General features: G+C 39.5%; 1 protein-coding gene across 2 annotated transcripts in view; it reads right to left on the reverse strand.

Annotated features, from left to right (window-relative positions):
* Positions 1-20,153, reverse strand: part of LOC138014432 (fatty acid synthase-like) — a 47,710-nt gene extending 27,557 nt beyond the window's left edge. Inside the window, exons 1-3 of one of the 2 annotated variants that reach the window (XM_068861497.1) lie at positions 20,037-20,153; positions 3,202-4,013; positions 2,303-2,658 (exon numbers count right to left, since the gene is read on the reverse strand). In XM_068861497.1, coding sequence (XP_068717598.1) covers positions 2,303-2,658; positions 3,202-3,994 — 1,149 coding nt within the window. In that variant the 5' untranslated portion in view covers positions 3,995-4,013; positions 20,037-20,153. Of the gene's footprint in view, positions 1-2,302; positions 2,659-3,201; positions 4,017-20,036 lie in introns of both variants that reach the window. The other variant, XM_068861499.1, reaches the window with a different exon arrangement.
* Between the last annotated feature and the right edge of the window lie 4,847 nt (positions 20,154-25,000).

Raw genomic sequence — 25,000 nt, forward strand, 5'->3', positions numbered from 1 at the left:
AAAGATTTCTATACTGACGTGAATGTAAGTCTGTAATATGGAATAGCTAAGTTCGGGTCGAACCCGCTTCACATGTTTTCTCGAGGAGCCGTTTTGCGTTCTCACAGCAGACTCAGCTTTCCAGTTTTATTTGTCCTTTCCCGGACTATTGGTGGCGTGCTTAAATTCCTGCTCCGAACATGGCGAATTTGCTTGAGGAGAACTGTGGTCAATTGTCGGAAATTACTTGATCCCAACATCAACATCGGTACTGACAGCGGTCCTTGAGTTTCAGATCAATGTGCTTGCCTTGGTCTCAAGTAACTTGTCCACCAACCAAAATTTGCTATAGGAGGGGGTTTCTTCGTGAATTCCAACAGACCATTTCTCACTTTCTCACAGGAACGATGCTATCTCATGTAGTAAGAGGGTCTCCTTTTGCTGTTCCTACAGGTTTCATATATCTCGATGAGGGCCATCGTTTTACTCCATGTTGACATACTGATTCACAAAATAAATTATTTCGAGCATCGCATTACAGATACGATTCAGCCCCCATTTGGGAAGAATGGACTTTTACCTCATCTGCTACTGTAGGGCAGAGGGAATCACATTCCATCCTGAAGTTCATTTCATCTCTTATGCTGTAATACAGAGTGTGCTGCACCTTCTGGTCGTATTAGCGCAGCAAAGGAGCTGTGACAACAGTTTCTTTACCTCTTGGAAAGCTTCGTCTAGTTCTGTGGTCCACTTCCATTTAGCATCCTTTCTCATTAGTCTGTCTGCTTATCCTAGCAGAAATTTTTGAGGTAATTGACAGATCCATTTAATCCGTATATGTCCTTGGCTTCTCCAGGTTTTGACATTTCCAGGACAGATTTTGCTATCTGTGCATTTATCTTCACACCATCACTATAGGGGACATATAGGGAAGTTCGTTTCGTCTATGCCTTAAGTTTTCCACTTTAAGAGCACTGCTGAGAAAAACTCTGGTCAGAGTTTTTCTCTGTCCTTGTGTGGGCCCAATTCCATTAGTAGGGCAAACGCTCACATGGTTTACATGGGTAGAATGTGGCACTTCACATTACCTTTAAACAGTTAATTCAGTTGAAATATAAGTGCTACACGGCCAACGTTTGCAAAAGCGTAAGCCTTCCTTGTACGTTTTCGATTCAGTCTCCAACACCGTAAGAAAGGGTGATTGCCATAGCCATCTATACTATTGTATTTTTCACACATATTGTAACCAAAGACACAATCTTGACATGCCTCTTTCGGCAGTTCAAGTATATGTCGTTCGTATTTAGTCTATCATATCTGAATCCTCAATGGGTCTATTACGGGCTCACAAAAATGACCAACTCTCAGTTGGCTTAATAGTTCAATTCGTACAACACCGCACCGGTGTCGGAGGTGATGGGTTCAAATTCCGTTCAGGCCTGTATTTTTCAAGCTTTCTTTTCCTTACTGCTTAAGCAATGTTCATAATTGCAATGATCTCAAGTCTTAGCCTACCATTTAAGTTCAACCCTCTTAATGGAGTTAGATTCTCCATTGCAAGCTATACGTTTGGTATATTTTTTTATACACAAAATACTAGCAAACAACTTAAATAGCAACTTTACGCAAGCACTTGGCTGTGTGATCAGTAAAAGCTATCACAAAGATAGCATTGATCCTCTTTAAAACCTAATTTCAGTGTAGATCCTGTACCACTAATTGTTTCTGAGCTATTGTAAAGATATTTTTTTACATGTTTTAAACTTACTTTCTGGCTTTTTCCCTTGCAAAAGAAATTCCCAAAATTTTGCGGATTCAAAAGAATTACTAGAAATTCCTAGGAATTCTCCTTTTTTGTGTCATGTGCACGGATAAGCCAAAAAAGTTTGAAATTCTTCAAAAAGTCTAGGAATAAAAAATCCAAGAAGACTTGAAAATTCCATTCTGTGCAATCCATCGTATATGAGGCTAAGTCATTAGACCAGGCATAACGAGCAAAGGATTTTTCCTATGAAAGATGATCGCAAAGGAAGACCGGTTTTAACAGTGCTTTCGTAAACAGAGTGCTGAGATTGAATGGGTGTCCAAAATAAGCTAACGTATGACAAACGTATGGTCTTAGTAAAAAGACAAGCAGCCTTAGTAGTGCTAGTATAGCAGATCACTTCTGCTATTAAATGCTATGCTAAAAAAACTCACTCAGAAAGGGAGTTTTTTAAACACGGTGTCACAGGCAAAACGTCAGTAAAGTCTATAATTTCTCTCATATATACCTGTGTCGATTGTCACTGATAAGTTTACCTTTTTTCTGATAGCCCCTTACCTTAATTCTTCCATCATGTAATGAATCTATGTCAGGGTTCGGTGTGTTAAAGTGCAAGTTAGGTGGGATCACTCCATGTTGCATAGCAAGTAAGACCTTCGCTACACCGCACAGACCCGATGCAGGTTCAGAGTGACCTATATTGGACTTGACAGAGCCAATTAACAAAGGATCCATCTCCGAGTTCCGGCCATTGCAGAAAACGCTCGTTATTGTACTCAGCTCTTCTAGATCACCAGCTTTCGTTCCTGTGCCATGAGCTTCTACATAAACAACGTCTGCAGGACTGATCTCAGCCTCAGCATACACTTGTTCCAGCAGCTGCTTTTGAACTGCACCACTGGGATATGTGACGCCTACATGTTAAAATTGTGATCATTGGCAAAAACAATTAGTTTTCATTTGTCTAAACTATAGTAATGTTTCCGTGGCATGGATTTTTGCAGAACACAGAATGCCAAATGCAGTTATTGAGATCTTAGAATGGATATCTGGAATGCCTTTCCCGAATTTGGTTCATTGTAAGATGAAACCTTGCACTACATTAATAGACATAAAAATGGTTGACTGAAAGGCGTATTTAGCATGGATGATGTTAACCTACGATCAGGCGTACTTTTCTTCAGAGAGGGCGCAAAAAGTAGGCCCTACTGTTCAATTCCCATGTACTCTAATGGTATGTGCCTTTTGGTGGTTGGCTGTTGTTCGCGATTTTAAATCTTCCTTTAATTTATACTCTTCTCAATTTATTTCTCATGTGCAAGTTTCGTCAAGGCAGGTGGAAAGTAAATTGCTATCGACTGAAAGCCAGCCAAATACCAAATAGCTCTCAAAGAAACCACCAATACTATAAGTTTTTTACAAACTTAAATGGCTGTTAGGAATACACTTTATCAAACCTTGTGTTTTGTATCCATCAGAGTTTGTCTTCGAATTGACAACATGAGCATAGATCCTCTTTGCTTCGGATCCTTTTGTCAGGTAAATAACCACAGCTGCTTCGGAACGACAGTAGCCATCACCACTGGCATCAAACGACTTGCATTTACCATCTGGGGACAGCATGTTAAGCCTTAAAAATTCTACGGCAGTGGTAGGTTTTAATGTAAGACGAACACCACCAACAATGGCAGCGTCACAACTTCCGGATCTGATTGCCTGAACCGCGCAGTCCATAGCAAGTAAGGATGAGGAACAAGCAGTATTCAGAGTAAAGCTTGGTCCTTTTAAGTCAAATGAGAATGAGATTCGATTTGAAAACATTGCAGGGCAACAGCCTGTCATCCCATATCCAACAACATTTTCAGCATTTGCGCTGTGGGCTTCTGCAGCCTCTGAGCTTCCGGAGCCAATAAAGACACCAGTTTTGGAATTGCGAATCCCCTGAGGGTCAACACCTGCGTCAATCAGAGCTTCATATGTAAGTTCAAGTAAAATTCTTAATTGGGGGTCCATTTTATTGGCTTGCTTAGCATGGACTCCAAAGAAGGTTGCGTCAAAGTGTTTTATATCCTTGAGTTTTCCACCTCGTTTAGGGAGTCCATGAAGTCCAGGCGTCCAGCGACGATCATCTTCTGTGACCATGTCCTCTTTGTTGATCAGATGGGACCAAAATTCCTCAACGTTATCAGACTCTGGAAGCCTGCAAGCCAGGCCTGCCACTACAATATCTTCAGCTAGCTTTTGGACCATATTACTGGAGATATAAATGCTGCTGGACAAATGAAAACCAAAATTACCACAAACAAAGTAAATACCCATAAAGGAAAAACACCGTACGGTCCTTTCAAAGGTCTTTAATAACGCCAAAAAAATAAATTTAAACCACAGATTATATATTATTTACAACTGATGAGCGGCCAAAGAATTTGAGACACCGTACTGCAAAGACCACAATAATTATTATGAAAGATTCATTTCTACGTCAAATTTTCGACTTACACTTCCCCGCCTCCCCCATTCAATGTTGCTAACTGGAAAAGTGAATCTTGGCGATAAAAAACTAACCATTATTGTGGGGAGAGGGATTTAGATGGAAAGGTTACGTGGAGAATTTGTCCAGTGTTCCTAAATAGGGGTAAGTGTCTCAACCCTTTTGTCGCTTATTGTTGGTCTCTGAATCAAGCAACAAAAAGATTCAAATCTAGCTGGGTCGTACTGGTTAATATGACCCGCTGAATTGGTCAAGCTTTCCACCTGTTCTATCTGAGAGACATAGCAATTTACGTTCCATGGAATTTAACGCATCTTAGCGGCTGTTTTGTAGGTCCTTTCCTCGTCCTTGAAATGCCATATTTTAAATCGAGTGTGACACAAGGTCACCTCCCTTTTTATAAAAAATGTGCTACAGTTTAACATAAAGCACCGCATACTATTTGCCGCCAACATTGCAGTTCTTAGAGTATTTTCAGCGAGTGGCCACCTTTGGAGCCAGGTGAGGGTGGTATCAACAGATCTGCATAACCCAGCTAAGTTTTAATGGAAGACGGATTGCCAATCCGTATCAAAACGGATAGATTCTAATGCAACAATCTCCAACAGAGAAGTTACTATGAAAGTCTTAAAATCAAAATTGTAAAAATGGTAAAAGCCTTGTACGCGCATTCAGAGCACACTCTCACGTAACGCCTGTTAAACAGTAATCTAAACGACGCTAAAGTTGCCGTGGGTATGAACACGGTTTAAACCATTTTCAATAACTTTAAGAGTCTGTCCTATGGCTCAGTATTGTTAGAAGATTACAATAAATCTGTTTCAGGTTAAAACTTCTTTGTGAAATGGCACTGGTTGTACTATCACCGCTGCGATTAATGAACATTTTCATGAATTTAGTGTGAAACGGTCGTCTGGAAAAAGATGTTTGGTATTTTAGACAACATGGGCCTTAGTTAAGAGTGTTTCACTTAGTTTCATAAAAAAGCCGGATTAATGATAAAACTGTTCCTTTGGTATGCCAACAAAGATTCTTTCTACAGCTTCTTACTCCACACGTTATACTAACTGTCGGTACAGTTGGCGCTACTGTTCTTTATTATATGGCTTGTGTTTGTGGCCGATATAACGAGCGCTCTGATTGGCTAATTGTGACTGAATTGTAGGGCATTATTCTCCCGTAATGCCCACGGGCCGATTACGGGCTTGCAAAAACAAAGCAAAAGGTAATTAAAAACCATCTAATTTTTGTCTGAAAATTGTAGCGGCTGAGAATGGGTAACGAGGAGGAACACCCGGATGAGTACGAATTTCTGGACAACGGTGATTTGACAGAAACAAATAATGAACGAGTTGGCGACAGAGAAAACGAAGGAAACAGCCAAGAAGAGATTGAAACTTTTGTAAAGGAGCACAAAAGTGAAAACAAAAGAAAGAAAACAGTCAGCGACATGAAAACATTTCATCGCTATTTGTCATCAATAAGCAAGGGCGATAAAGAAATTTTGAACGTTTGTCAGTTCAAGGTCAAAGAAGAGTTTTACTGATGTACTTTATTCCACTAACAACAACAACTTTTATTGACCTCGTATACTTCAAAAAAATTAATGTACATGAAATAAGAATTTAAAGCTACAAGGGGTGTTGGCTTCCTAAAATAACTAGAAAGTTAACAAACTTAGCCAAACTACATAGAATAAATTACAACATAAGAGTCAGAATGATGCATGCACACACATGCGCACCAGCACACACACACACATTGAACTATAGATAACTATAAATAGGACAAACAAAATTTACAAAGCATGGGGAGAAAGACAGATAAACTAGGATGAAATCCTGAATATAATAAACGAAAAATCAAATTTAAGGCAGAAAGTAAATCACAGAGTAAACTGGGAAAAAACTCATTACCCCAGGGAAAACAGAAACCAAAGAGAGTTCCATACCTTTGGTCCTTGAAAGCGAATATTAAATATTCCATAATTTGTTCTAGCTCGAGGCAGGTAATAAGATTGATTTGTAGTTATGAATATTAAGCACTGAATTGAAGAAGGTATCAAAATTGGAAGATAGTGACCAAGGCTGTGCTCTAACGGCGCCCGCTCGCCTGAGGCGACTAACATTTGGCTCCGGGCGAGTGAAAAAAATTACGCGGTCGCCCGGCCGGGCACTCCGGCTTATTGTATTTCTTGCAGATAAGGTGGCTAAAAATTTTAATATGCTGGTGGTTACAGTTTACGAAACCTCTCAGAAAATGTTTCATCTTCGTACAAAACAATCGGTTCAAAGGCCGTTCCACATGATTCCATATGTAACATAATCCGTGACTTTGCACGTGACGGCCAGCGGCCGCACGAATTTCGATTCCTTCTCAAAAAACAGCATTAATTAAATTTGGAAAGTGGAGTTTGGAATTTCTTGGTTATAGTTTTAAAAAAAGAGTTGTTACTTCTGCTCTGACAGCGGTAAAGCGCAGCCGGCGAAGCGTTGCAATTTACTTCTGTATGAACCCGAGACTCGCAGTTTATGCAAATTTAATATTTTTACGATGTTTCGCGGCTCCGCCTGCTTGACTAAAATATATTTAGGTTATGGTTGTTTTTCCCCTGTATATGAAATAACAAAATAAAAAAAGGGAAAGATATCATATTATTTGTTATTGTTTTAGAAAAAGAGCAATCCCGGCGTTGTCTTTGGTTCGTGACAAATCATTCCGTGCCCTAAACAAATAACGCTGTGACTGGCGCTTCGACCGAATCTACAAAAAGCTCATTCCACTAAACATTTTACTGATAATATAAGGAAAATATACTTTAGTTCTGTCCTGTAGCGATGATTTTCGTCCAGATCAAGATGACTCGCTGAAAAAAAAAAAGATACCTTTTGAGCCGCGGTCAGGTTTTATTGTTTCACGGCAGTTTTCTCAAAAGCTCCACGGGAATCTAGCAGCATTGATTCACGTTTTGAAAATTTATTTTCAACCCAACTAACCAGTAAAAAGGTTTACCTCTATTAGACCCAAACCTTTTTACATAAACCTGCCGCAATCTTTCCTTTTTCACTTTTAAACCTAAAAAAACATCGGTGGCATTGCCACTTTTCTCGTCTTTCTCAAGTATGGCGTAAAAAATTTGACGGGTTGCGGGTTTTTCTTGCACTAGCGAGTTCTACGATCATCAGAGCAGTAGCAGCAATGTCCTTTTGAGGGAGAGATGGACGAAGATCTTGCTGCGTTGTTGATCTCAGATAATTAATTAATTAATTAATTAATTCGGGCGACCAACTTGGAGAGCTGGGCACCCCAGCTGAAATGATTGGGAGCCCGAAGGGCTCCCCGAAATTTTCCTTAGAGCACAGCCTTGAGTGACTTATTATGAAATGTATGCATAAAAAGTGCAATATGACTGAAATGTAACAAGATCAGAAAGCTTCATAATTGCTAATAATATCTAAACAGTGGAGTTGAATGTTCATCAAATGAAGACAAAGTCATGATTCGAACTGCTTTTTTCTGTAAAATATATAAAGGCTTGGTTGCATTGCCGTTTTTTTGCCAATTCTTGTTCCAAGCCAACCTCGGCGTGTTTCAATGAAATACATCAAAATGTGAATGATCTCGTTTTCAGAGATAACGTGAAAGAACTCTTGTCGAAAGAGCTCTTGTCTAAGCTTCGCCATTATGTTAATATTGATGTTCTTACTAATCTCTACTGTTCTTTAATTTGTGACCTATGATGTAATTATCTGGGGTAATAGCGGAGCACCAAAGCTAAAAAAATTTGGTAACCCATCGATGTGAGAAAATTTGGTTTTATAGCCACGGCGTCATGAACGTCCGTACATACGTACGTACGTCCGTACGTCCGTCCGCCCCTCCATGTATGCCAATGAGACCAGTATCACGTAATTATATCACGGGCTCAAGTTTAGAGCTCATCGAGGAGGCAATACTCCAGTTTACACTGTAGCTGTAGCTCTGGACTGTTTGACCATTTACACCAAACCAAGACTCTAAAACTTCAACAATTAATAGGTCCGCAAATTACCGACGACACTACATTGCATAGCCATAATACCGTAATTACTATTCCAGAAAATCTTCCGCTTACTGACTCAGAGAAATCTGTTCTCAGTAAGGGCCTAAATTTTGTCCCTATTACCAAACACACCAACGAATTTTCTATTAAGCAAGATGTCGAAAAATTCCTTCGCCGCGTTCAGTTAAAAGCCTTTTTTCACGACAAAGAGCATGATTCGGACACTTCTAATAAAGATATTTTTGAAACACTTCTAGTTCGCAAATCCAAATGGACTCCCCCAGAGGGACAATTTGCCTCTTTAGATTTTTTCACCAAAAAATGCCGTCACGACATTCACAAACTTAAATTCTATCGCAACACTAAATTTCCAACCTTTCCTCGGAAGAGTGGGCGGCGCTTAAAAATCTTAGTAAACGCAACGACATAGTTGTCAAATCGGCCGACAAAGGCGGCGCGGTAGTTGTTTGGCGGTCCGACCTTTACCAAAAAGAAGCTTTGCGGCAACTTTCGGATACCTCGTTTTATGCCAAAATCCCTAAAGATCTCACTTCCAACAATCAAAAACTTGTCAAAGACACCATTCAAAATCTTATAGTTAATCAAGAATTACCGGACACTGCCACTAATCTCATCATCAACACCCCTAGAACTTCGTGCATTTACTTCTTGCCTAAAATTCACAAACCCAACAACCCAGGTCGCCCTATCGTTTCTGCCTGTAGTTGCCCCACCGAACTCATTTCTAGCTACTTAGACAGGATTATAACGCCTATCGTCAAATCTTTGCCATCACGCATTAAAGACAGTACACACGCACTACAAATGTTCCGCGATTTCAATTTCTCCGGCCAAGACAAACTTATTTTCACCATGGACATTACATCTCTATACACAGTCATTCCTAATAGCGAAGGTCTTCAAGCACTTAAACACTTTTTCGATCAACGCACTGTCAAAGAACCTAGCTCGGAAACGCTCCTCCGCCTTGCCGAACTAGTTTTAACGCTTAATTGTTTTTCATTCGCCGGCAACTATTACAAACAAATTAATGGTGTAGCGATGGGCACAAGAATGGGACCTAGCTATGCCAATCTTTTTGTAGGATATGTTGAACACCAATTTTTTAGTCAGTACAACGGCCCCAAACCTGAACTCTACGGCCGTTACATCGACGACTGCATCGGCGCTATTTCATCCAGCAGAGAAGAACTCGATCAATTTATAACCTCCGTCAACTCTTTTCATCCGGCTCTTAAATATACCTGGGAAATTTCGGAAACTTCATTGGCTTTTCTAGATATCAACGTTTCTATTAGAGGCAACGTGCTATGTACTAGTGTGCACTACAAACCTACTGATTCACACAGTTATTTGTTGTATTCATCGTCACATCCATCACATGTCAAGAACTCCATCCCTTATTCTCAATTTCTTAGACTTCGACGTCTATGTAGTGATGACTCCGATTTTTCCAGCAAATCAGAGGCGATGTGCCAGTTCTTCGAAAAACGTGGCTATCCTGTCTCTGTGGTCAAAGCGGGCCATCATCGCGCCCAACAATTTGATCGACAGTCATCACTACAAACGTCACAAAAAGATAAGAATGACAGAATTCCATTCACCCTCACTTTCCATCCTCATAATCACGCAGTCAAAAGCATCATTCTTAGTAATTTTAAATTACTCCAAAATGATCCCGAGACTGGTAGAATCTTTTCGCAACCTCCACTTATTTCATTCAAACGCGACAAAAACGTAGGCAACTTTTTAGTTAGAAGCGCGCTCAAAACTAACGAGCAACCCGGCACTTTCAAATGCGCGCGCTCACGATGCAAAACTTGTCTTTTCATTGTTAACACTAGCAAGATATCGGGACCTAAGCGATCTGTTAAGATCACCGATCGTTTCACATGTACCTCCGCAAATGTCATTTATTGCATAACCTGCACGTTATGCAACAAATTATACATTGGTGAGACAGGTAGACGACTAGGTGACCGATTCCGCGAACACCTTCGCGATGTTGAGAAGAATGACAAGGATGCATCCAAGCCAGTCGCTCGCCATTTTAATCTGCCTAACCACTCCAAAAAACACATGGCTATCTGCGGCCTTTCCCTACATCTAGGTACGACGGAAAGCCGCAAGAATCTGGAACAAAAATTCATCTTTCAAATCGGCACCCTTAATCCTCACGGTATTAACGAACGCTTTTCATTTAACTAATATATTCCTATTTTTCACGTTGCCATGTTACCACCAATAGCGTAGCTCCTACTCTACTATAAAAACTACACGTAACCCATAATCCCTCGATTCGCTCTGACGAAGGGCTAACGCTCGAAACGTCAGCTTTTAGAATCTCTGTACGGTGGCCAATTTACATTATCAACTCCGTTGATAAAACCAAATTTTTGTACACTGTAGCTAGTTTACAGCTTACATCTTTGATATTGGACATCAATGTTATGGTCAATTGACACCTGTCAGAACAAATTATCAGCTGACCAGTATCACGTGACCATATCGCGGGCTCAAGTTAGACCTTATCTAGGTCAGCGGGTTTTTTTTAAGTTGACCGCTGACCCGGGACTGGTTGTTGATTGGATCGCAGGCTCAAGTTAGGTTAGACACTCACACTCACACCTGAACGAGGCCTCATTTTTCGCGCTCTTTCTGTGGCTCGACGCGGCTACACAGCCATGCTACGTCAGCAAAAGCTCTTGACAGTCGATGCTTTTCGTGTTCAGGTACGGTTTAGAAATAATATTTTTCTTGCATTTTTCGCTGGTTTCAATCCGGGTTTAACATAATATAGCTGTAGTTGTTCAACTCAAGCTTTGGAGGGATATAAACTTAAAGCTGAGTGTTTATTTTTAATTTGTTTAGGGCTGCTTTTTGCTCTGAATTGCAGTTTTTGGTATTTCTTAAGATTTTTAATTTCAAATCTACTAACGTTGCAAGATGCCTGGAAGGCCTATGTCAGAAGAACAGAAACGAAAGAAGAGGAAAGAGAACGAGAACGACAAAACGGTACACCAGTAATAGCTTAAAGTTGGTGGAAGAGGTTACTCCACAAATTCTTTTCTTAGACACTAAACCGTTTCTTATTTCTACGGATGAGTTATTTTAAGTGCATGCATATTTCTAAAACGTGGTTTAGTCGTTTTTTTCCTTTGTTCAGGAATGAAACTCGAATTTTTATTGTTAACTGGACTATTAAATAACAATCATCTGTACTCTTTTTGGACAGAAATAATCGATCTGTTGCTGGTTTGTTTGGCCTTAGAATGAGAGCGAACAATAAGTTTTTTTACTCCGCTTGCCTAACTGTTTTTCGATGTGCCTCGACAGTGACAATTTTCTAGGCAAATATATTTCTAAAATACCTTGAAAAAATGCAGTTTTATAGAGCAAATGCCCAAAACGTTACCCTTCAAATTCTATTGAATAGCTTATATCACATATCTTAAGACTTAATTTCATAATATGAGCAATGACCCATGCGGTTTAGGAGAGTGATTAATACTTTGGATCCTGTGAGGTGGTGGATTGCCATAGCGAGACTTATGTGCTTGGGTAGCTTCACTTTGGAATTGGATGCTGAATGAATAACATCTTGAGCGACAGATAACACTTTGCGTTCGTCTTCTAGTTGTTTCCGGGTGGCGCTCGAAACATCTGGCTGAACACTTGGGCATCAGCAAGTACAGACTCTTTGGTATTATTTTCTTCGCAGTTTCCATACAGATATCGCCACAAAGGATTGTCCTTTCTGATTTCCGTAGAATTAAGTCTCAAGGTATGTGATATAAGCTATTCAATAGAATTTGAAGGGTAACGTTTTGGCATTTGCTTTATAAAACTGCAAGATTTTCAAGCAACCGGGAATCCTGGGGTGGCTTATTATCACAATTTTCATCAAAAAACGCACCCCAAAACGCAAAAATCCATATTTTAAAACAGAAACGTCCTCTCTTTATAGACATATCTCAATTCCATAGGATCCATACTATTACGTTGCAGTTTTTGGTTGGATGGTGTCACGTGATATGTCACGTGACACATCAAAATGATTATGACTATTTGCCCTTAACGGTAATTCACGTTTGCAACAAGTTTCGTTTTCATGTTTGAGCCCAAGTGACGTCAGAAAACACCCCCTTAACTCAAAACCTATACCTCAAAATCAAGTCTACCAACTACCTAGCGTTAATCAGGAGGTTTCGTTCTACCAAAATCCACAATCAAACATTTTCTGTGGTGATGGGAGAAGCAACGCCTATTTTCTTCGTAGTTGCTGCCGGACTAGATGTAGTCAGGAGCCCAGGAGCTCCTGATGTAGTTAAGTATGTATTACCCCAGATAATTATACCATAGGTCACAAATGGGTAGATTAAAGAATAGTAGAGATTAGTAAGAACATCAATATTAACATAATGGCGAAGCTTAGACAAGAGCTCTTTCGACAAGAGTTCTTTCACGTTATCTCTGAAAACGAGATCATTCACATTTTGATGTATTTCATTGAAACACGCCGAGGTTGGCTTCGAACAAGAATTGGCAAAAATACGGCAATGCAACCAAGCCTTTATATATTTTACAGAAAAAAGCAGTCCGAATCATGACTTTTTCTTCATTTGATGAACATTCAACTCCACTGTTTAGATATTATTAGCAATTATGAAGCTTTCTGATCTTGTTACATTTCAGTCATATTGCATGCATACATTTCATAATAAGTCACTATCTTCCAATTTTGATACCTTCTTCAATTCAGTGCTTAATATTCATAACTACAAATCAATCTTATTACCTGCCTCGAGCTAGAACAAATTATGGAATATTTAATATTCGCTTTCAAGGACCAAAGGTATGGAACTCTCTTGGGAAAGTGTCAATCTGGTTTCTGTTTTCCCTGGGGTAATGAGTTTCTTCCCAGTTTACTCTGTGATTTACTTTCTGCCTTAAATTTGATTTTTCGTTTATTATATTCAGGATTTCATCCTAGTTTATCTGTCTTTCTCCCCATGCTTTGTAAATTTTGTTTGTCCTATTTATAGTTATCTATAGTTCAGTGTGTGTGTGTGCTGGTGTGGATGTGTGTGTATGCATCATTCTGACTCTTATGTCGTAATTTATTCTATGTAGTTTGGCTTCCTAGCCTTGTTAACTTTCTAGTTATTTTAGGAAGCCAACACCCCTTGTAGCTTAAACTTAAATTCTTATTTCATGTCCATTAATTTTTTTGAAGTATACGAGGTCAATAAAAGTTGTTGTTGTTAGTGGAATAAAGTACATTAGTAAAACTCTTCTTTGACCTTGAACTGACAAACGTTTTTTTATGGCTTCTAATTTTGGCTTGATTCCTATTCGCTGGCTTTTGACAGTTGACTCTGAAATAGCTTTTTTCCTTTTCCATTCGTTCGCTGAGGGTGTGATTGTTTTCTTTTAAAACTCATGCGGTTCAAGAAAAATTCATTGCCAAACTGGTGAATTCCAAAGTAAATTTCACTCGAAAAACCGATTTCGATTTTTAGCGTAAAATGTACCGTGGAATTCCCTAGTTAGGCAATGCATTTTCTACAAAAGAAAGCAAAGAAAATGATTTAATTATTAAAGCAGCAACCGGAAACATAAAAACGCGGACAATTCGAAACTTTTTATGTTTACTAACCCTACAGGCGGTAAGAATAAATAACCAGGGAGCTCCGCTTTTAGGCTTGGCTAAATCTATTTATTAAGCAGTATTCGCAGACTGCAAAAAAGCAACTACAAAAGCTACTGCCTTGTTGCTCTTGCTTAATGGCTGGGTTGAACGGTTCTGAGAACACCAAAGGATTTTGTCACCTTTTCAGGCTATTGCTCTTTCCAGTTGTCGGTCTTGTAGTACGGTTATCCGTATTTCAACGTAGTTGAATCCAAGGGAGCATTCTTTTGGGAGTATCCTGGCCGTTCTCATTCCGGATACGGAATAACAGAATACATGGAATATCAATTTGCAAAAGAACACATATTCTGAAAACGGAATACTACTTGCGAAGGTAACCTGGAAACTATTGTATCTGTGCATGTGCCAATTACATTTGGTAATTGGAACACGAAATGTTGAAAGATGACCATAAGTACCAGTTGTTTAGCGGTTTTCTCGATTTCTCGTTTTGCTTCATTTGCTAAAAACCTTAAGAAGATGACGAAGAATTTTTTGTACTTGTGAGTGCTTTGAGCCTGCAAATGTGTTCCCATATGCTCTTCTTCTTGAAATCGACTTAATTGAGAAAAGGTTCGCTACTTTTGCACAAACTAATCAATGTGAACGTCATTTCTTTTGACCAGACAAGGGGCAATTTTTTTTATTAACACAGACTGACAGCTTTTCTCGTTCTAGCACTGGTAAAGAAACAGAAGAGAGGCCAGCACACCCGCATCTACGGTAGACACGCTATTCCATTTAAACTTTTACAAATTTCAAGCCGCCGGCGGGCGACCAGCCGGCCTCGTATCATTTCCCGCCAAAACTTTCCCAAAAGAACGCACATTCTGCCTATTTCGAGTGAACTGTATTCCGGTCATTCTGTTCATTCTGCTATCGGGAGCAGAATGAACGGAATAGTATTCCCTTCATTCCGAAAACGGAATAGGTCCCAAAAGAACACGAATACCGTCTATTCCGTGTGTTCATATTCCGGAATCGTAACAAAAGAACGCACCCCAAGATTGAAGCCACGCCCCGACATAATTGCCTCCTCAAGCATTTGGACCCAACCCTGTTACAAAACTTGTGAAAGGGCTCGTCAAATATTTTGCCAAGTCATGATAAAGAGTGCAGAAGTAGATTTTCTCATAAATTAAGCCATCTGAAACCCCTTTCTCTTTTAGTTCCAGAACCAGACTTGATTTTTTTTTAAATTAAGGATGTTTTACATCAGTGACATGTTAACTTTTCGTTTGATTCTCTTCTGTTAAGATCTCGGTTAAGGAAAATGAAGTGTCTACGGAAAAATGAAATTGTCGCACCGCTATTTTTTGTATAGGGTCAAACTATAAATCATATTAAAGCTAATAGATTGAATTATTTCAATACGAGACCTCAAACTCAGAAGGACCAAGTTAATCTCGTACCCAGATCTCCCCCGGTCATACGGAAGGGAGATCTGGTAACGTTCGATTTCGAGCATGCTCAGTGCTAGCGAGGCCCGAAATACGGGCTTTTTTATCACTGCGCATGTTCGCACTCTCTGTTGTGATTTTGGGTGACTTTGCGGAATAAACATGGATTTCGAGAGTATTCATGTAGAGATTCTTTTGGGTAGAGGACAAGGAGACCTTAAACTTAAGCCGAAACAGAAAGAAGCGCTACAGGTGATTGTTTTTGAACGGTCGAGATTGTTTAATTGTCGGAGCAACTGCAGAATCACTGTAACGAGCGCTTAGGCTTAATCAATAAACGAGTGTAATTTTCTTTACACGATCTCGTGCAAAGTATAGCTAGCCAAACCGTACATTGAAAGCTAAAATGTTAAAGAGGGCTTAGGCCTAATCGCTGAAACGAACGCTTAGGCTTAATCAGTAAAGGAGTGCTATTTTGTTCACACAATCTCGTGAAAAGTGTAGTTAACCAAACCGTTAAAACCAGGAAAATGTTAAAGAGTGCTTAGACCTAATCACTGCAACGAGCGCTATTTTATTGACACGATCTCATGAAAAATGTAGTTAATCTAACCGTAAAATTCACAATTGATCACCACTTTATTCGCGAGTCACGCTTTAAGAACGAGAAATAGTGTTTTGAATAAATTACATACTTGAACTTGAATTTATTAGTTTTTGCGTACCACATAGCGAGCTACGCAGAACTTTATTCGAGTGGCAGGGTACGTGGGGCTTTCGTCGGTGCCATTTACACAAACGTGGCAAATTTTTAAAATGATTTTCCTCAACTGTAAAGCTTTTCCGGCGTCGGAGAAAACAAAACTTTCCTCCGCCCAACTGGCATTTATTCAAAACAGCACATGAGCTTGCGAAAAAGTGCCCCGCGAAATAAGCCAATCGGAGCATAGATTGCATTGCCGCAACCTTTTTTAGTAACCCATGAAAAATGGTGTACTGTCGAACTTTACCAGATCTCACATTTCCAGCGACAGGGTGAGATCTGGGTACGAGATTACGACCAGGTCTGCTGCAGAAGCTCCTGCTCCTTCACTTTATTGCGAAAACTACAGCACTTTGTCGCATATTAGTCACAGAGGAATGCACTCCAATACTGTGTGAGGAGTTTTTTATAAGTTAAGAATTGAAGGAAAGTCGAAACTCTCATCTCGTACTTAATTTGGGCAGAAAAAGTGCCATAAAATCAGTCTTCGAACGAAAAATTCCTCACACGGTATTTGGGTTAGTGCAATAATCTGTTAGAACTGCCATATTTTAAACCCGTCTCTACAGGAGGTCCGAGAAGTTGTAATTTTGGCGTCAAAATAAAGCCCTAGCAAATCGAGCTGCAGTTCACGGTCTGCTGAAAAAAATCCACCCCCTACTTGAATGTCAATTATGCTGAGCCGATCAGCGTTCGGGCACGTGCTAAGCTGTCAATTGACACCCAATCCTTTCACGTATGGTGACATGATACGTCAATCACTATTCGCGCTCAGATTATGGCGGGTCACCAAAAAAGGGATTTTCGCAGTTTTAAAATTAAGTTTTCAGAATTTTTCTTTCGGGAAAACATACTTCACAGCCCACTGATTCAAGATTTGCAAAACCAAGAAATTTGGACGAGACGCTCAAATTTACTTTACCGAGACCTTAGGGAGGCTCCAAATAGTTTCTCCTTTGTTCAAACAAGTAAACATATTCTGTCCTTAGATACAGTTAGAGTAATCATATCACGACGAAATTTGGCCAGGGTATTAAGTACCCATCATAGATTTCTCACATTACATTTTCCTCCAAAATAACGTTACCATGGCAACGATGTAAGGCATTTCTTGGAGCCTTAAAATCAAGATATATTTTGTCTTTTTTGAAAAAAAAAAAGGGACGGTGAAATCTTCCCATTCAGCGTTGCCAGATATATTAGAAATAATCTCTAAAATATTTAAAATTCAACAAAATCTGTAGGTCAGTTTTTCAGAAAAATCAGCTTTTATGAAATGTGTCTCTAATTATCTTTTTGACCTACAGAATTTTTTAAATTTGAAAGACAGACGTATTAAATTAATCTAAGCTAACATACAAAAAAATGAAAAAAAATTCATCGTCCGGAAGCAGAGATATAAACGAGTAAAGTTGCAAAATCAGGAAAAATGAGGGGGTTACAAGATCAGCATTACGGAGTTTAAGAAACCACGACGGCTACGGCGACGAAAACGTCACTTCAAAATATAAGTTGGAGCTATTCTAAGTACTTCATGATTGTTCCATCTTGTTTATATTCGTCAATATGAGCGAAGTGTCCTATAACTGGATTGGTAAGGACGGATTTGAAGTGAAGAGTGAGACTGAAAGATTTACTGTAGTTTGTCCACGTTATCGTGAAAAGCTTAAAATTTCACGTAGTAGTTTTGACGAGTACGGGAGGGAGTTGTTCAAAAATGCGTGCCGCACGTGCAGCACGATCTTTTTGGTTATTTTAACCAATAATATTACTGCTTTTTGGCGTTGTCGTTGCCGTAACGGTCGTCGTTTCTTAAACTCCCTATTTACGCATGCGTCACCCGCTCATTCGAGTGCACGCGCGAGTGGAGCTACAGGCCAACCCAAATGGATTTAAGTGATCATTAAACCATTTGTGTACAATTTATCGTAGTTTTCGTGAATAGGATACGTCTACTTATATTCCATATATATAGGAATTAGAAGAAAGGTGAGCGAAATTAGCGGTGTTTGTTTATTTCTTGTCACCCATTTTGAATCATGAGCTTACGCGAGCAGCTTTTAGAATTGCGTGTGTGGCTTACGTGCGCGCTCAGCTGAAAACCCTTTCGAGCCTCCTTAAAAAGTAAAAAGTAGTAGTGTCACGGCTGATCTAAATGTAAATAGTTTTCTCAAGCTATAAAAAAAGTGTTGGCCAGAAGGAACGCCAAAGAAACTCGATACGAAAACGATAAGAAAACTTTGCTTTACACTCGAACTTTAGCTTTAACCGTTTCGATTCACCCGAAAAATCCGACCACGTTTATGCAAATCCTAGCTTAAGAACGAAAAAGGTGTCAAAAACTAATTTCATTCCAAACGAGGTTTGGAAAGCGTGCATATGGAAAAATGATTGAAATTAAAGCTTACAAAGGAAAACTAGGTTGCTATGATGGAACGGACAAACCTAGGTGCTAATGAAGGTGAAGGCGAAGAAACTAAACATGTAAAACTAACAAAACATCTAAATTAAACGAAAGTCTTTGTTCAAGTATGTTGTCCTCTTGTAAACATGGCAACCAAAATTTTGAATCATGCTCGAACTCATCCAGTTATTGTCATATGTATATATCATACCAATCATTCACGTGCTGGCGGGTCTGCTCAGTAGCAACAGTTAATGATTAACAAAAAAAGGGTTCTTTGTCTCAACGTCACACGTTTTGCTTCTGTGTGAAGGTTGTAGTGTTCAGGCCCTACTATGGCTAATGTTGCAGTCTTTTGGCCCACATTGGGCCTGAAGACTACAACGCCTCGATCTGGTCCACAACCTAGTATCCGCACAAGCGATTGGTCGTGCTAAATGCAAAAGCACGCATCGGGCGCCGAACGCATTGCCGTTATCAGTGCAAAACAAGGAAGCAGTAGTCGTTCTTAAAAACGATAATAGCGTCGTATGCTGATCATCGCAGACTTCTGGGTTATGGACTTCTTGTCATTTTATATCGTTGCTAATTACGCCACGATGTAACCAAAAAATCTCTTGAGACACAGACAAATGACTTCATTTAATTTAAGTCAACGCTGCCATGTTGATAGAAACTAAAATAAGAGATGTATTGGTTAGTACCCGACCGGTGATGACGTAATATTGAAAAGAGGTGAAAGATTGAAGTGATCCACGCAATTAGCGGGACAATTTGAGCAATTGCCTCATATAAACACCTGACAAATTCAGGCGGCTTCAACATCTTCTCTTTACATAGCTTTATATCATCGCATCGCAGAGGTCATGGATTCGAATCCCGTTGAAGCCGCCTAAATTTTTCAGGTGTCTATATGAGAAATTGCTCAAATTGTCCCGATAAGTGTGACCATCACTTAAATCTTTCGTTCATAACCCCCACTTCAAATACACGTTTCTTTCCTTCAGTGAAAAGAAGATTGCGTCGAATGAAAGGTCATCTCCTACCGGTTAAAATTTATTTTCTCAAGGACTGATTTCTACTGCGCAGGAAGGCTGTGCAAAAAGCAATAATGAACAGTTTTTGCGACCAATACACGAAAACTATTATGCTAGTGATAAATTATTTAAATCATATTTTCTTTAGATTTCTCCGTTGCCTTGTCGTCGACATCAATTAATTCTGACTCTTGAAGAAGAAGAGTTTTAGTCAAAAATGTCCCTCACAAGAAAAAACATTTGCAGAGCTCCAGGAAAGAGATATGCTCATGCAATTACAATAAATGATAAGAGAAGTAAATGGAAAATGGCGTAAAAGACAAAAAGAAAGAGATAGTTGACTTGAATACTTTTTGACAAGTCAAATCATTAACTTATAACAATATGCCAAAAAATACTGGCCACAACGTGAATGTCAACCAATAAACAAAGATAAACTCACCCAAAGCAGGATTAATTCAAAGGAATTACATCTAATTTCTCTGATCAGCCTCGCAAAAGTATGGTAACTCTCTATGAAAACAAGGGGCATGCAATTCACAGAGTAACTAAAATATGCGATAAATTTCAGCATGATCTGCTTTTTATTCGTAGATTTGTTGCCATGTCGAGTGGGCCTGGTTTACACCTCTTACTCGCAGCCAATCATGGCGCTGTATACTAGTGCCAAACACGTGCACAAGTATTGGACTGTTTCGGTTAAATCACGTGTTGAAACTGTTGTCGGCGTGTGACGAAACGTAAACATTTGTTTGTGATCGATCTGTACGTTCATTCTTATTAAAAATGTTAATAGTTGGCTATTGCTATACGACAATTTAAGTTCAAAATCATATGATACTGTTGAACAAAACATGAAATGAAAAATGAGAACCAAAAGCGAATAACTTGGTTTCTACAGACGCCCTTTAATTAAAAACGATTGATCCACGGTCTGACGGTTTCTTTTTGGGGGGGGCTGGTCTTTTTGCGGTCATAGCCCAAAACTTTCCACTTCATGAGGGCGGCTTATTTCTAAAAAAAAAAATCAATTGCTTAAAGCCGAGTACACACTAACAAAATTGACACGTATATCCTAAGAATCTGCTCAGTCGTCGAGTGTGGTGTTGGGTCGGTGGCAGTGAAATATGAAAATTTGGTTTTATCAAACGAGTGAATAATGTTAAATTTACCACAGCAGGAAATATTTGTGAACTGACGTTTCCAGCGTTAGCCCGTTAGCTATTCCGTTAGTCTAGCGAATTCACCGTCATGGGCTAAGCGCGAATCTCTCTTTCAGGTGGTTAAAGGAGCTGCGTCACGAAATTTAACCAAAGCTGGCAACAGAATAAATCGAAACCTAAAAAATAACTACTTAAAACACTGAAGGGAGGTTTGAATAAAACAGCAAATTCAAAAGTAGGCAGGAATGGGTAAAATTTAAGAGGTGGGGGTTTTTAAAACTGTTCAGCGTTTGTAACTTAAATTATATATGCTCCACAGTCAAATTTAGCTTAAGCAATTGTCTTATAAAATTCAGGTAGCTTCAACGGGATTCCCACCAATGACCTCTGCGATGCCGGTGCATTGCTCTACCAACTGAGCTGTGGAAGCAGGTCAATTTGTTGGGCTCATGTGTTGAAGTGTGGGTTAAAGACGAAATTGAGAGTAGTGATCCTCGCACTTAGCTGCACAAGCTAGACACCTGAAAATTTCAGGTGGCTTCAATGAGTTTCGAACCCATGACCTCTGTGATGCCGGTGCAATGTTTTACCAACTGAGCTATTAATCTACTCAGTTGGGACAAGGTCAAATTTCGTCTTTAACCCATTCTTCAAACATATATACATTATTTCATTAAGTCCTTTCACGAGAACACATGTATATATGTTTGACGTGCAAGTTAATGGTTAAGTTGGTAGAGCATTGCAACGGAATCGCAGAGGTCGTGCGGGTTCGGATCCCGTTGAAGCCACCTGAATTTTTCGTGTGTCTAGAAGAGGCAATTGATTAAATTGTCCAGTCAAATGCAAGGATCACTTCTCAATTTTGTCTTTAACCCCGCTCTTCAGATATGATACTTATTTCACCCAAAAAATGTTTTGCTTTGATTTCTATTGCTTAAAGGTACTTTCTGGGTCAACGTCAGGGGCGAAAAATTGGCAAAAAACTAAACAAAATGAACGGCACTGTCATGACACAGCACATTCAGTTCATTAACTTTTCTCAACTAGTTTGATAAACAACATTTTCGTTTCTCCTAGGATGCCAAGTTTCAAACAGTTGAATTCACATCCGGTCAACCCCCGCAAAGCCTAACAAGACGCACGGATAATAAATAAAGACTGAATTCTGCAAGATTTTGATGACACAATCGATTTCCGTTAATATACATGTGTAACTAGCGCTCAAGAATAGGTTTTGCGGGGAAATCCTATTACACTTGGATAGTTCCTAAACGCACGTTCACCTGTAGACAAAACGTCTAACGCCTCAAGTTCTTCAATTCTGCCAAGAGACCGAGTTTTGCATCAGTGCTGAGTGTATACCGGAATACTGACGTTTGGTGTGGTGCTTTGACTTCCAATAGTGATCGGTGTGTAAATTCTTCTCACAATTTCAATGAAATGTCAGTCAGGCAGGTATTGAGAATTAAAAATATTATCAGCTTAAGAGGTGTGATCTTGATATAACACCAACTTCTCACGACTACCCAACAAGTACTAGTTAGGAGAATTAACGTTTCGATCGTGAGAATGAAAGGTCGTAATGAGCCCACACTGAATAACAAACAAAAAAGTACCGCAACTGAAACTCTCTTCTAGACGATCATTGGCGCATTATGATCTTATTCCCTTACGATTTTCTACCCTACTGGTAAGAGGGACCAAATGTTAAGGAGCGAACAACCAGTACTGACCATACTTGGCGAGAGAGGCCATTTTGAAATAAAGATGATGTCAGGGCCTTTTCATAAGATCCCGAATGACGAGGCTGAGTTGGTTACCGGAATGAAATCGGCTTCTGTTCATATGAGAAATTTCAGACCGCGCTTACCCATATGAAAAGTGGTGATACGACCATTAAGGAGTCAAATCTTACGAAAATCCCTGGCAAGAATTTTTCCCTTTTATTGATTCAAGAAAGCTCAAAACCCTTTTATCTTTACGTTAATTACGAAAAGAAATGATTTCAAACTTCATTTTAGTGAAAGAAAAGCAGTACAAATTAGATTCTCTCAGTCCAATTGCAAAAATGCACTGTGTCATTTTCATCCCGGTAACTGGGCTGAATTGTTCGCTTGGAGAATCGTCCGTCACGATACTTACCTGGCAATCTCGCCCACTCATATGAACACATCGGGTTTTTTTAAAAGGTTTTAGCGGTGAGGTGAGATCAGCCCATACAAAGGGGCCCTAAGAAAACAATAACATTTTATAGAGCGTTCGATATAAAATATGGACTTACGAACTCAGCGCGGACTATGGACTACGGACTGTGTCATAAAACACGGTCTGAACCCTCCGCACAGGATACAAAATATGGACTTTAGACCGGAAGGTAAATACACCGTACCACGGAGTAGAATTCACATTTTACTGACTTGAAGAGCTCTTAAATATTCGATCACTTGACATTTAAGGCGTGTTAACCCGTTTTAATTATTATGTACACTGAGTCAGAGAAATCTGTAAGTGTAGAGAAAGAAAAACAAGCAGGAAACTCTACGGATTCTAGATGTTACAGTTAATCTGTACGAATTCAAACGAGAACGAAAACAAAAAAAAAAGTTTGCCAAAAAGGCAGCTCCAACCTTGCGCGCCAGCCAGTTTCAAGCAAAAATACAATACCAAATTCTTGCTACGCGACATTTCTGGCGCAAAAACTGCATTCCCTTGATGTATCGCGATCTGATATGCTTATTTTACATCTTTCTCCATGTTTTATACCCGACTCGTAGGATTCTGTCCGCGTTTATACCTTGGCCAGTGCTTTATGCCCAGTCCATATTTAGGATTCCGTAGGTATGTTTATACTGACTGCTTCTTGGGGATCATGATTGCACGTTCCCGCGCGAGGTCAGGCAAGTATTTCTCGAAACCCCTGCTCATTTTTAAGCTTTTTCTTTTCAACCTCGTTTTCTTGATCTGTGACAGGACCTCATACCCTGTTAGTTTCAGGTACTGAAATTCTGCCATAAGCGAATGCGGCCAGAATTGTCCTCCACTCTCAAATTGTGGGTCCTCTTTAAACAGAAAGGAGTTTTTGCTCGTCCATATATAACTGACACTAGCAACGCATCAAACAATAAGTAAATTCTATTTATGCTATTAGAGTAGAGCACTGACCGATACGAAGACCCGAAAAAACTCCGGCAGTAGGAAGATAGAAACGTATTTTCCGACTTTTGGGGGCTAGAGGCAATCACAACAATATCACACCCAGAGAGGGAATTAACTTAGAGTAAGTGAACATCTAAAAGTTTAAACTTTGAGGGAAGAAAGTTAAGACCGTCAAATTGTTACATTATGACAACTAAGGAATCCTCAACGCCACCAAGCCACGAGTGTTTTCCACCAAAAACAAATATTGACATTCTTTGTCGCTGGCACTAACTGTTTAATTCTGTCAAAAATAAAGGGGAAAGTTTGAGTCAAATATTTTAGCATTTATTAAGTGTGGCTGGCGAGATAAATGTCGCTGGCAGGATACAAACGTTTTTTGTACAAAATCATTATTACTTTCCACTGCAAAAGCAGTGCGTAATTGAAAACGGCCGGTCTTTTTTCAATGGCTACAATGTTTATACACTCTCGCATTTGAATATTTCTTCTTCGTTCGTCTAACATTCAGACAAGATGTTATCGTTGTTAATTATTCCAGTAGTATCGCCATAGATCATTGAAATAATTTTCTCTTTCTGCTGTATAACGTATGTAAGTGATGACGAAAATGCTGCTCCTTTGAACATCGGTCAGCAGCATAAAGATAACCAATGAATGAGAGAAATGTAGATATTTCAAGTACTGGTTATAGACGAAATACGAAGGGTGAATGATGCGTGTCATGGCCATCTTCACTTAGGTGTAGTTGACTTGGTAACTGCATTATAAAATCGGCAGCCTTGTTTTCGGGATACTGACTAAGGCTTGCATCACTTGTCAGCACCATGTAAAAACTGTTGGTCATTTTGATCGACGGTGGAAATGTAAAACGACGCTGACGATACCGTCTAAAAGTGGTGGAGTTTCACTATATCCACTCGTTAAATAGATTTCGTTGGTCTGAAATGTCTTTGTCCGCAAAGGTAGGTACACAATATGTTCTCTTTCTTCAAGGAGCGTTTCTCGAAAACTGCCTAGGGTTATCACCTCATGCAGGAGAGGTAAGCGCTTGTCACCCACCTACCACAGTTCCACGAGATTG

Source organism: Montipora capricornis, chromosome 8, assembly GCF_036669925.1.
Source record: "Montipora capricornis isolate CH-2021 chromosome 8, ASM3666992v2, whole genome shotgun sequence".
Classification (NCBI taxonomy): Eukaryota; Metazoa; Cnidaria; class Anthozoa; order Scleractinia; family Acroporidae; genus Montipora; species Montipora capricornis.